General features: G+C 43.1%; 1 protein-coding gene across 12 annotated transcripts in view; it reads right to left on the bottom strand.

Annotated features, from left to right (window-relative positions):
- The window catches only part of ABCA4 (ATP binding cassette subfamily A member 4), a 79,102-nt gene that overhangs the window by 21,260 nt on the left and 44,158 nt on the right, over positions 1-13,684 (bottom strand). For 11 of the 12 annotated variants that reach the window (XM_014583050.2, XM_014583048.2, XM_014583046.2 and 8 more), the window contains 8 exons: positions 13,432-13,526; positions 10,985-11,017; positions 9,218-9,323; positions 9,020-9,094; positions 8,590-8,759; positions 5,652-5,829; positions 3,551-3,666; positions 2,541-2,688 (listed from right to left, as the gene is read on the bottom strand). In XM_014583050.2, coding sequence (XP_014438536.1) covers positions 2,541-2,688; positions 3,551-3,666; positions 5,652-5,829; positions 8,590-8,759; positions 9,020-9,094; positions 9,218-9,323; positions 10,985-11,017; positions 13,432-13,526 — 921 coding nt within the window. The remainder of the gene's footprint in view (positions 1-2,540; positions 2,689-3,550; positions 3,667-5,651; positions 5,830-8,589; positions 8,760-9,019; positions 9,095-9,217; positions 9,324-10,984; positions 11,018-13,431; positions 13,527-13,684) is intronic. The other variant, XM_027767204.1, reaches the window with a different exon arrangement.

Below are 13,684 nucleotides of genomic sequence, written 5' to 3'. Positions count from 1 at the left end.
TCTGATCTTTTTGGGGCGAAATCTGATAAACACATGTGGCTTCCTTTAGCCTGACAGTGCTTTGCGGTATCTATATTGACCACAGCAGGCAGATAGCCTTTTTGTATGCAGATGGTCAGATTGGCCCCCTCCACATATCCCCCACTTTGGGCACTACTTGCTGGGACCTGCTCGGCTAAACATGTTTTTCTGTAAATTAGAAATAAACATAACAACAGCACACGAAGACATACAAGTATAAAAAAAGAGAATCGGGTGGGCCTGATTTCTGTCGTGGAAAAAGCTGCAACCTCAAACCGGCCTCAGGTTTATTCTTTCAAAAGACAGAAAATGGGAAAATAAAACATAAAATGTAAAGCCAGTTGCTTTAATCATCTAAAAATGTAAAAACAATGAACGCCATGTAATTTTTCTAATCTTTTTAGGGCAAAATCTGATAGACACATGTTGCGTCCTTTAGCCTGATACTGCTTTGCGATATCAGTATCAATACTGACCATAACAGATAGCATTTTCGTATAAGAGTCACCATGTTTACTCAAACTGGTCACTCTCCACAAGTAAGCATTTATTAGGTGCATTAATAAAGTCCTGTATATTCCAGGCTCAGTTTAAATTAAATTTCCTCCACCAAGATTCCCCTAACTATAGCCTAGCTCCTCTGGCCCAGTCTGATGGTAGCTTCTTATCCACCTCACTCCTTTGCTGTTCTACCATTCTCTTATGGGAGGTCATGTGTGGAGGCTGCTGTCAGTCACTGTGTGTAGTTCCTCTCCAGACTGTAGTGGGAGTTTCCGAGGGCAGGGTGAGTGAGCACATGCCTTACATGGTGGTCACTTACAAACACCTGCTGACACCACAGCACGCTGGGGTCTCTGGTACAAACCTGGGAATTTCTGCTTGTCTGTCTGTCTGATTATTTACATGAAAGTAGCCAGCTTCCATGCGAGTGGGGGAGTGCTCAGTAAATGCTGACTAAGTGTGCAGCAGGGAGGATGCAAAAGAGAGAATGTTCTGAGTTAAGCTTCTGTTCAATTCTTCTGACGTAATACACTCTCTTAAGGCTCAGTGGGCTGTGAGCCTAAGTAGATCAGCGACTTTAGGTCCCCGGAATGCTCAGGTTGTCAGCTGACTTTGTTTATCCCTCCCCTTTCCAAAAACTGCCATATTTCTTATTATTTATGGGGCATAGGGTTTCATTTCTTGCTTAGCAGCCACAGAAAGCTTGACAAGGTCTGGAAAGAATCACTCTTGGGAGGCCACAGGACCTCTGCACAACAGGGCCTAGGGGAGGGACGGAGGTGGGGGTCGCAGGACCGCAGTGCAGATACCCTACGTGCACCACTTCTGAAATGTGGATACCAAATGAGGAAAGGAAAGGCTACTGAGGTGCCTGGGGACAGAGGCACTGGGGTAAGCCTGAATCTTCCCAGGATGGTATAGGCCAGGAAGGCTGGGGACACAGAAGGCTAGGACAGGGGGTGAAGTACGTAGTAAAGACAGCCCTATAGCAGCTATTGATTTTTAAAAATTTTATATTAGGATTTTGCCATAGGGCATGTACACTTACCAGATGTACACTCACCAGAGAGAGACAGAGAGAAACAAAGAGAGGAAAAGTGAAAAACCATGCCCCAGGGGGAATGCCCCTGCCACAATCCTTTCTCCTCTGTTCTCTTCTTGTGATTTTGGGCATGCATGCACAAACACCCAGCATGAGTTTCAAGGCACCAGGTCTGGGACTTGAGCCATGGTCAATCATATAGAATTCTAGCATCTTAACTACTATGCTACCTGTTATCCTCCCTACCCCCTTTAAAAAAAAAAAAAAGGGATTCAATCTGGTCATCTCCTTCTGGACAGGGATAAGTCAGAGGGTATGAATAGTACAGCTGGAATTCATAGCTCATTAAAGGGAGTTATTCAGACCATAAATTCCTGTCCTCAGGGATTAACTTGCATGTAGAGTAATATGTTAGTGTACTACAATTTGCTTAAGAATGTGGGAGGAAAAATATATACGTATTTGCTAATATGTCTCTGAAACATGTAAAAAAAACTCAGTGAGAGGATGCTTCTGGAGAAGGGGACTGGATAAATGGAAAACAGTAAGGAGAGCTTTTCTTGTCTGTCTGTTTGTTCCTTATAACTTTTGCAATCACCTGAGTTTATTACCTACTAGAGTAGGTGTGTGTGTGTGTGCGTGGGTGTAAACCCAACATCCAAAGTCCCTGGGGAAACTTTCTTGAAGGACTAAGCAAACCTATCGTGAGAGGTCATTTATCACTTACAGAATAAACTCAGGAGCTGAAAGAGAGGAGGGATGGAGGAAGGAAAGCAGAAAGGAAGGAAGGGAGTAATAGAAGAAGGAAGGAGGGGAAAAGGAAGAAGATAAGGAGAGAAAGAGGAAGAGACGGAGGGGGAGGCAGGAAGGAACCCTCGCCTGTGCACGAAGCTTCTACCTACATGTGCCTGTGATTCTGCCTGGCCGGTGCCTCCTCTCCAGTATGACCCCAACCAGCCAAGGAAGGCGTGCTCACCTGGTTATTCTCAAATAATTCCAAGACAAACGTGATGGCACTGCTGTTGATGCCGATGAACAGATTAGCACAAGACAAAGCCACATAGGCTGTGCTGGGGACATCAAACAGGAAGGATGCTGGGTACATCATGGGAATGACTGCCCATCTGTGAGAAATGACACCACTCAGTGAAATGCAGTTCCAAGTTCCATTCCCTCTGCTGTACCTCTAGATAGAATGGATTCCCCTCACACACAAGGTGGAGGGGAACTGGCCAGAAACCAAGGGGGACCCGAAGAGACACTCCATCCTTTGGTCTCTGTGTTTCACTTTTAAATAGAGATAATAGTGCCTGTCCTGACCACCTCATGGGGTTAGTGAAGAGCAAATGGGATGGCAGCTGGATATGCATGTTGCACTTTTTAGAGCTTTATACATCACATCAGAGATTTCTTTACCCTGCAGTGTTTTCCACTCTAGTCTGGATCATCGAAGCAGAGCTGACAGTTCCCTGGAGAGTTTCATAGTTACGTTGGTTCTGAATTCTACCTAGAGATAGAGACCACAGCTCTGGCAAGACTACTGGCCTATACGGGAAGGGTCAGCCATCATTATTTTCATGAGGTCCAGATGGGCAAATTGCTTGTCCATGTTTACACATGTAGTATGAGGTAGGCCTGGGACAGAAAGTTGCATGCTTTGCTTTGTAATTCTCCTGGACTGATTTCCTGTGCAACCTTCCATTCCTGGCTCAGGAGAAGTTGTTGAGCAGGAGTCTTCTACTGTGTACAAATAACTCTTGGCCAGTACAGACAGAGATAGAGATGGACAGACTGGCCACAGATAAATCAAAGTCAGAGCCGGGTGAGAACTGGGAAATCAGTGGAATGGGTTGAGTGAAAGAAGATTCAGACCATGCGGAGCTCCTCTCATTTCCTCTAGAAAGCCCAGGTTTTGTCAGAGGAAAATGCCCCCTCCTCTGGCTTCCCTTTGGTGGCATTAGCTACCACGATACAACGACAACTCACCCGTACAGCATGAGTAGTGCAACAAGGGCAGGAAGATTGTTGGGAGAAGTGTAGGCTTTCTTTTGAAACCCCATGAAGATGCCCACCACCAGCCCAGCACTCACGGAGTAATTTGCCTTGAAGAGAGAGGGGAGAGCAAGTCACAAAACTTCCTGGACTCCTGTTTCCTTTCCTATAAGATGAAAGGAAATGGGTTCCTCCAACTCTAAGGGCCTGGGATTCTGCTTCCATTTGTCTAACTAGCTCTTGGTTAGTAAGTTAGGCTAACCCTAGTCTTCCTACCCTACCCCATGCTCCACTTCCTGACTCAGGGAACCTTCAGTCTATATCTTTCAAAAGTCAATGATGAAATTCCACCTGAGCTCTCACTCTCTGAATTGGTCATGAGGTAGAGCTGATTCTAAGTGTGTCTCCAGAATTCAGAAAATCTTACAGTACTTGGCTCCGTGAAGCTCAAATAAATGATGACACCCTTTCTAAACAATTCAGTCCTAAGGCCATTAGGTAGGGGACAGAAAAGTGGGCAGCCACTGTAGAGTGAGAGGAAGAGCCACAGTAGTCTCAAGCAGGACAAAACCCCAAGTAGGGTGAGGAGACCATCCAGGAGAGGGCAGCCAGGTGTGGGGGTGTTGGTGTCCCAGTGGAAAGAGGAAGGCATCAGAGCCAGGGCAGACTGAGAAGGACCTCCATGCAATGCGGGCAACTGGGGCAGGGAGAGGAGGAGTCCCCATGGGAGGGGACAGTGCAGAGATGGGCACTTAGTATGTGCAGATACAGGCGTACCGCTCAGGTAGGATAGTGAGTGGGAATGATAGAAGACAGTTTCTCACTCTGGGAGAAGGGTGTTACAGGGAAGGATGGAAAACTAGAATGAGCCCTGTGGTGTTGGATTGGAGCTACAGGTTTTGGGGGGCCCACTGTGTTCAATGTATAGAGAAACACAGATGTAAATGTGTGTATTTCTATAACATATTTCTCCCTCCACCTACGAGAAGGCCTGGGACCGATGATTTTCCAGTGGCAATGAGCATCTCTAGTACCCAGATCTTGAAATGTGAGGGTCATTTTCTGCTGTGAGAAATCAGGGGATGGTTGATTCCAGGGAAGGGGTGGGGGAATGGGCAGGTTGAGCCTGGAACACCTTGCTGTGTCAGAGAGCATGGAGCTACTCAGGAAGGATGGGGACGCCAATCAAGAAGATACAGAAGCCACCTTGAAGAGGCTCCACTGGCCACACTGGGGATAATCTAAATATCAAGATAAGTAATGATGATATAATCTAATATCACCTATTTCTTAATATAGGAACCATGAATGCAAATACATATAAATAGACAAATGAATAAGTGGAAAATTGATAATAACATGGTATTTACGTATCCTCTAAGCACTTCTCCCCCACATTCTGATTAATTATACAGCGGAGAGGCTTAGCAGACACCTTCTTAAATGACCAAAGTGAACATCATCAGTATCAAGACAAATTGCAATCAAAATCCACCTGCTAGGATGCAGTAAAAGCAAAGTAAAGACATGGCTGCCAAATGTGTATAAGCTCAATCTGGTCCTCAGGCAGCCTGAGGACATTCTGTAGGATATTCTGTAAAATAACTGGCCTGTAATCTTCACAAGTGTGAAGGCCAAGAATGTTAAGGAAAGATCGAACACACAGACTTTGGGCTTCTTGCTCTGTGCCTATACTTTTTCTTTTCATTTTTAAAAGTTTTTATTTATTTCTTTCTTACATGAGTGAAAGAGACAGAGAGACAGTATCTCCAACACAGTCTTGATACTGTGAATTCACCCCAGCCTCAGCAAGCCCCAGGTCATGGGAATGTGCATGCTTTGAGTTTTCAGGAAGGTTCTGTACATAATCAGAACTTTCCTGTGTGGTCCAGTATCACGGATTGTTGTATTTTACTGCTATGCCACCATCTGCCCCTAGCTCTGTACCTCTCTAAGAAGACGTCAAGGGACAGCACTTGGACAAAGCCTCCACCCAGCACCTGCCAACAGCGGTGACAGTACAAGAAACCCTCCCACCATGAGCACACTTACGAGCCACCATGAGCCCACGGAAGCCATGAAGCCTGACACTCACAATGTCCCAGAGGAAGCTGGTCAGCCAGTAGGTGATGGGGCCCACTCCGCTGACAAACTGCAGGTGCTTGGCTTTGTTCACTCTCTCATGTATCAAATAAAGGACGAAGCTGGCTGGGACGAAAGACATGGCGAAAATCACACAAACGGCAACCACGGCATCCACTGAAGTGGTCAACCTGCATCAGGATCAGAGACATGAGGAGACAGAGATGGAGAAGGAAGAGCAGAGTAGGAAATATGAAGTTAGGTTTGGGGAAACTCCCTGCCTGGGTTATGGTCCTTCCACTCAGTCATCCCTATCTATCTGGATCAAGCTCGAGTGAGTATTTGTGGGTGGCCTTTCTTTTTCCTGTGAATATTTCTAGACAACCTTCCTTTTTATTACATTTTCTAAGTGTTCACTGTATAGAAACAGATACGTATGTCTTCTAGAATTCCTATGTCTGCACTTTATAGTGGAAACTAAAGAACTTGAAAACATAGATAGTAGCAATAAATATCAAGCACTGCTTGGGGAGGGTAGCTGGGGGACTCATGAGAAAATCTGTAAAAAATGTGAAAGTGTAGGTAAATAAGGAGAAGAGGCTATCACATTGGAGCATAAAATTGTAGACAATTTAATACATATTCCAAAAAAAACCAAACTAGCAGAATTGACAAATGTACACAACATAATGTAATGTTCAATGCTGAAGAAGACAAATATGTATAATCTTTTATTTGATTATAATACACTATATGTCTGCCTTACAAAACCAACCTGTAGCCCACAAAGATATACATTGAGTATATGTAAACCGGAAATCATAACTGAAAAAAATTAAAGAAATAGATGTTTATATTAATCTCTTGTACTGTAATGCTCTTCTTAGCTTTAATAATGTGTGTATAGATTCTTAAATTTTCTTTCTTTAAGAATTACTTGTTTATTTAATTCCATTTGTTATTATTATTTTTTAATTTGATCAGAGAGAGAGAGAAAAAGGGAAAGTGAGAAAGCAAGCTACCAGGTTCGGGACTTGAACCGCAGTCGTTAATGTGGGAATCCAACACCTTTAACAACCATGCAACTTGCTGGCCTGATTCTCATATTTTCTATGTAGATGATCATATGTTCTGTGAAGTTTTTATCTTTTCTTAGAAAAACTAAAGATCATGATAAACAACATTTCCAGAATCATATCATTAAAAGAGCAATATTCATTATGTAAATTTAAGTGAAAAGAACAAGTAAGCTTATACAGGAGGAATTTGGCTATGTTCACTTTTTTTGTTATTATTTTGGTTTGGTTTGTTTTTGAATTTAATATATTTTATTTTATTTTAATTTCTTTTATATATCCAATCACTATACATCACTTAGCTTATAAAGTGAATTTTCCAACATAAATACATTTCTCACCAGTCCAGTTGGGATATTATATGTGTTTTTATCAAAAGATAATAATCCATTTCTGTGTCCCATAACTGTCTTGTCTCTCTATTTTCTCCTTAATGTCTTTCCTCAGACTCTCCTCCTTCTCTCACCCTCTTCCCATACTATATCCAGTATCTATAACCAGTTTCCATGTTTCTATATCCTCTAATCTTTCAGTTTCAGCCATAGAGTGCAGACAGTCAGTATATATTAAATGGAGATATACAATGTCTCTCCTTCATAGTCTGGCTTGCTTCCCTCAGCAATAAATCTTCCATATTCACTCTTAACCATCTGGCTAAGGGGTAAATAGGAGCTAAAATTCAGCCTGGGGCCAGCAGGTGGTGTGGTGGTTAAGGTGCTGGGTTCCCACATGGCCAACCACAGTTCAAGTCCTGAACCCAACAGTTTGAAAATCATTTAAAAAAATGTTTAAATAGATGTTTAAAAGAAATTCAGCCTGAACTTTGTGTACAAGCAGGAACCTCTGGTGTGGGCCAGAGGTTCTTTCTATAAGGTTCCGCTTATAGAAAGGAACACTTTTATTAATCCTCACAAAGGCAGTAGTCCCTGACCTGATAAAACTACAGAGGGTATCATCCATGAACAAAGTAAACACAGCACAAATGAATGGGGGGAAACACATACAAATGTTTAAAGGAAACACTCTAACCTAGGTAGAGTTATAGATAAATTCTTAAGGCTCTCTACTACGTAAATTTAACAAACAAACACTATTTATAATCATAGAAACACTTCTATTTTCATATTAATAAAATATTCACTCCTATTTTATATTCAGAAGTGTTGGACAAAAGTACAGAAACTTGGGCAGAGTGGGAATTAACATAGGACAGTCTAGAGTCCCCGAGGGTGTCCAGAGGAAGGCACCAGGGTGCCAAGGCCCAAGTTTAGCAGATAACGCTGGTGTGTTCAGTAGCACTCAGAGTATACTGGGATGGTGAGGTCAGGACTCCCCAACTTTCCAGAAGTTTGCACTAACGAAGGCACTCCTACCAACCCTTCCTCTACATAGGCCTCAAAGAGACCCAACATGTCATTCCAAAATGCACAAGATTGATGTTCTGACTGCCTGAAGGTGTGCTGTAAGAACCTAAGCCCGAGGAAGGCAAAGATCTGTCTGCATTTCCAAAGCATGACCATCTGAGGGAAATGACCGGAATCTAAGATAATTACTATGAGGGAGATGAATGATTTATTGACCTTCTCCAGTTCCCAGCAGTCATTTTTGCAAACTGGCAAGTGGAATATCTGCAAACTTCATGAGCAACTCATTACTAAGAGCCAAAAGGAAATAGAACCAAAATATGAACTTACTTTCTAAACGAATATGAGGAGAAAGAATGACCAAGCATTTGAAAGTCTTTCTCTCCTATGTGTCTGATTAAACAATGTTACCATCCAGCCCAGTGCTTCATGGGAGCAAAAATCCCCTTGCAGTTTCCAAAGAGGGTAGAAGGTGGCAAGGGAGCTGTGAGTCTGGGGGCCGGTGGCTTACACTGTGATCTCCGAGAGCTGCTCCTTGGTCAGGTTCAAAGGCTGGCTGATGACGGTGATTCCGTACTCCTCAGGGTCCCTTGTCTCATGCAGGTTGGCCCTTAAGATGGCATTGTGGGCCACGTTGAGAAAGCTGACCATAGCGTGCCAACCTTTGTTGTTAAACCACACCTAGAAGGCGGAGACAGAGCTTTGTTAGACTGGGCTAGATAGGACACCCGAGACACTGCACTAACAGCTGTTAAAGAAAGAAAAAATATATAGCGACAGGAACAAGACTATGAGGAGGAAGGATCTGGCTGCTGGAAGACATGCCTTCTCAATTTCAGCAAGAGAAGGGATGGACTTTAGTTAGCTGGGGAAATAAAAATAAAATAATCAGCTCTTGTGTACTTTTAGCTCTGGGGCAACTTACACAAGTTGTCTTGTACCTTAAGATTGTCTTCAGTTTCTAGATATTTAAGGAAATCAGACATTTCTTTAGAAGCTTCTCTGGTGATAGGACCCTAAAAAAACATAGAAACCAACAAGAGGATTTTTTTTTCCTGGGGCATTCATGATCATTTGTATTTTATGATAATTAAGCAAGTCAAAAAATCCTTCTCAAATCTCCAGTCTATTTTACATACCCCGCTCACGTTCATCATCTGGCCAAGAGCACTTAAAAAACCCACGAGTGTGTCCGCAGTGAAAGGGGGGACTGGTAGCTTTCCTCCAATGGAGATTCCTCCATACCTGCCAAAGCGACAAGAAAGTCTCACATCGGTGTCATGAACTTCACGCCACCAGTAGTTCTCTGTGTTTCTATGGGGGAAACATGTATAAAAGCCCCCATTACATGGTTTTTGCTTCCCATGGTCCCAGTTACCCATAGTCTGAAAATGGGTGACTATAGTACAAGATAGTGCACTAAGAAAGAAAGAGAAAAGTTCCTTCGTGTAACTTCATTATGGTATCCTGAGTTGTCCTATTTTATCACTAGAAACTATTGTTAATCTCTTGCTGTGCCTAATTTATAGATTAAACTTGATCATAGGCTTATATGTATGGGAGAAAACATGGTATGTGTGGGGTTTGGTACTATGCATGGTTTTGGACATTCGTTGTGAGGGGGTTTGTCTAGACCAGCAAGCAACATTGCTTCACGTTACAAACCAACTTTTAGCTCTCTCCATTACTGCCTCCAGGATGATGTCTTGGTGCACGAGATACTTCTGAGTCTGGTCTCTGCCTCTCCCAACTCTCTGCCTTCCCTCTCTCATACCTTCCTCTGAGTGGCACAGTGTGGCCGTGCGGAATCATTTCTGGAGCTCCAGAAGGTCTCAGTTGCCTTTGTGGGCTGATAGCTTTCCAGGGTGGGGGAGCGGGGTGTTGGGGTGGGCTTTCCCTTTCTTGACCGTGTGGCCAACTCCAACTCATCTTCCATAGTCATCTTCTCTTTGAAGTCTCTGCTAACTCCTCTCCCACCTCAGCCAACGATTTCTGTGCTGGGTACTTCTGGCAGCACCAGAAGCACCTTCATCTAATTAGGACCAGGTCCTGCTGTCCCTCTCTCTCAGTATCTGTCAGCCCACCCTGGCTTGGGCAGGCCCCACCATCTCCTCCCTGGATTCTTGCTCTAGCTTCTTTAATAGCGGCCTAACCTGGGTTCCATCTTCTGTACTATGCTGGAAGCCTAAAAGGATTGGGCTAAAACACCAATCCGAGCATGCCATGCTATGACTTAAAACTCTTCTATGGCAGGACAAAAGCTAATCCTGCAACTTAACAAATGTAACTTGCCACTTAAATAAAACAAAGGAGATCTTTATTTCTCAGGGCCTCAAATTGCCCTCTTACTCCCACTTTCTGATTCAGCTGAAGCCCCACCACTTCCTTATGAGAAAAACTAGATTTTACTTTTATAGTCTAGATCTGCCCAGGAAAGCAAGTCAGCATCAGCCCTGCACGCATTCCAGTGGCCTACTTCCTTAAAGATTCTCCAAATCTCTGGAACCACTGGAGTCCCCAGGATGCTTCAGGAATGGGGTGAGTCTAGGCCTGAGCTTGACTCCTGAAGCTTAAAAGGAAATAGGCCAGAGCTTAGGTCTGAGTCCCACTCACTGGAGTATTCTAAACTGTTACATACTTGGAGAATTTAGAGCCCCCTTTGGGTGAGAATGCTGTGGAACTCCTTATCAGGGAATGCCATCTGCCATTTATACCCCCCGAGGAGATACACTGTAAGCATCTTCTAAGTCTGGGGTGTCCTTCAGCTGATAGCCTTCCATGTCTTGTGAATTCCTGAGCACATACAGAGTAGCCCACCCCAGGGCTTTGAGGTGTGTTTTTGTATATGCAATTATTTTACATGGACCAATCTGAGATTTTAATTTCTCATAAAAATAGTTTCTTACCTCTGTTCATTGACCCAGAATTTGCTCTTTAAGCTGAAAGTCAAAATAAAGTGCAATTAATACTACAAGTATAGCAACACTGTTAATGTTCCTTCCTCAGCAACTGCTGGGTTGTCTTAGTCTTCAGTGGTATTTTTGCAGTTCCTAATATCCAAACAGTATAGAAGCCACCCAGCCCCAGGGCAGACCCAGAATGCACACATTTTCCTCTTCAAGTCACATCCCTCATGCTGGGCTTTCTGAGTGGCCTTGTTGTCAAGTCAGATGTCAGGCCAGTGTGCCACATCAGAGTCAGAAAACATGGTAATGCCACGCCAGTGTGGAGTGAAGGCTGCCGTCTCCCCTCACCCATCTGTACAGATTAGAAGTCCTGACTTACAGCCTAAAGGTAAGACGCTGACTTCAGATAGTTAGGGATAAATGACAAGATGGGAAATGAGCAGACACCAATTCTAGACCTCTGTGTTCAAGCTCATGAACCATCATCATTAACCATCAACACAAAAAGCCAAAATTCCATACTGCAAATTTGCTGCTGAAAACGTTTGGGCTGGTTGCTGTTTACTGCATCGCAGAATCATCTCTACACACAATGCTTTTACTTGGGGCTTGCTGACATTCTTCACTTTGCTAACTGCCTTCCCACCTGTAGTGTGCTCTAGTTAATTGAGTCTGTTTATCCCTTGTTTAAGGCTCCGGTATTGGAAGCAATTAAAAGTACTACTAAAATTAGACGTTACATTTTATTTTAAAGCCCAAGAGCATGTGAGGACTGGACCTTGCTTCCGGTCCTCTCTCCATTGTGAGCTCTTGTCTAGCCGCTTGCTCTGATAGGAGCTGTCTAAGCTGCTCGATCCTGGAATGAGGCTTGATAAGAACGGCTGCAGAGCCGAGAGAACTAGGTCCCTATTAAAGTGTGTCATGGCATTTCAGAGGGCATGTTGCTAGATGATAGCTTGCAGTGAGAGCATGACAGCAACAGTTTACCTGGCTAATCCTCCCTGGTGGACACCCTCAGATACTACGCTGTTGCACCTTTTCTACCTGGGCTAATGTTTTCCGGTCTTCTTCCTTTTTCCTTCTGCTACTCTTTTTGTTTTCCACCATTTCCCTTTTATTCCTCCCTCCAAGCTTTGTCTATCTCAATTTCTTAAAATAGAAGGCTGCATTATTGAATAAATTCTATACTTTTCTGATGTCGCTTTTAATAATGCATGGGTTGGGTTAAGCTTGAAGACTGCTTGCCCTAAACATAAAAACAAAAAGCAAAATTAATCTTTAGTTGCATTTTATTTCTATATAACTTGAGGTCCTCAAATTATATACAAAAGAACATATTCTGCCTCACCCATCTGTACAGATTAGAAGTCCTGACTTACAGCCTAAAGGTAAGACGCTGACTTCAGATAGTTAGGGATAAATGACAAGATGGGAAATGAGCAGACACCAATTCTAGACCTCTGTGTTCAAGCTCATGAACCATCATCATTAACCATCAACACAAAAAGCCAAAATTCCATACTGCAAATTTGCTGCTGAAAACGTTTGGGCTGGTTGCTGTTTACTGCATCGCAGAATCATCTCTACACACAATGCTTTTACTTGGGGCTTGCTGACATTCTTCACTTTGCTAACTGCCTTCCCACCTGTAGTGTGCTCTAGTTAATTGAGTCTGTTTATCCCTTGTTTAAGGCTCCGGTATTGGAAGCAATTAAAAGTACTACTAAAATTAGACGTTACATTTTATTTTAAAGCCCAAGAGCATGTGAGGACTGGACCTTGCTTCCGGTCCTCTCTCCATTGTGAGCTCTTGTCTAGCCGCTTGCTCTGATAGGAGCTGTCTAAGCTGCTCGATCCTGGAATGAGGCTTGATAAGAACGGCTGCAGAGCCGAGAGAACTAGGTCCCTATTAAAGTGTGTCATGGCATTTCAGAGGGCATGTTGCTAGATGATAGCTTGCAGTGAGAGCATGACAGCAACAGTTTACCTGGCTAATCCTCCCTGGTGGACACCCTCAGATACTACGCTGTTGCACCTTTTCTACCTGGGCTAATGTTTTCCGGTCTTCTTCCTTTTTCCTTCTGCTACTCTTTTTGTTTTCCACCATTTCCCTTTTATTCCTCCCTCCAAGCTTTGTCTATCTCAATTTCTTAAAATAGAAGGCTGCATTATTGAATAAATTCTATACTTTTCTGATGTCGCTTTTAATAATGCATGGGTTGGGTTAAGCTTGAAGACTGCTTGCCCTAAACATAAAAACAAAAAAGCAAAATTAATCTTTAGTTGCATTTTATTTCTATATAACTTGAGGTCCTCAAATTATATACAAAAGAAAATATTCTGCTTCCTGGATCATTGATAAATCACAAGAGTAAATTATCGTCCATCCCTACTCAATATTTTCTACAAGGAGCCAGGACCACAAGTATAAAAGGGTCTCTTCTTACCTGCTTCTTATAAGAGCAGGATACGTTTTTACCAAGAAGTCAGAGATGTTCCTGTTTGTGAGGTCTTGAAGAATTTCAGTGCTGCGCTGTGTTCTCTGAGGCAATGAGACACTCACATTAGTTACTTTGGGATTTGAGTGTGCGAAACAAACAAGCTGTACAGCTTGTGAAACTGCTTATTCTTCTTTAAAAATCATTATAGACTCAGCTTCTGGGAAAATAGTAAATGACCACAGGCCTCTCCCTAGTTCCT

The sequence above is a fragment of the Tupaia chinensis genome, unplaced genomic scaffold, assembly GCF_000334495.1.
Source record: "Tupaia chinensis unplaced genomic scaffold, TupChi_1.0 Scaffold144016_1, whole genome shotgun sequence".
Taxonomy (NCBI): domain Eukaryota; kingdom Metazoa; phylum Chordata; class Mammalia; order Scandentia; family Tupaiidae; genus Tupaia; species Tupaia belangeri.
The sequence above is the reverse complement of the archived record's forward strand: the minus strand, read 5'-3'. Positions and strand labels throughout refer to the sequence as shown.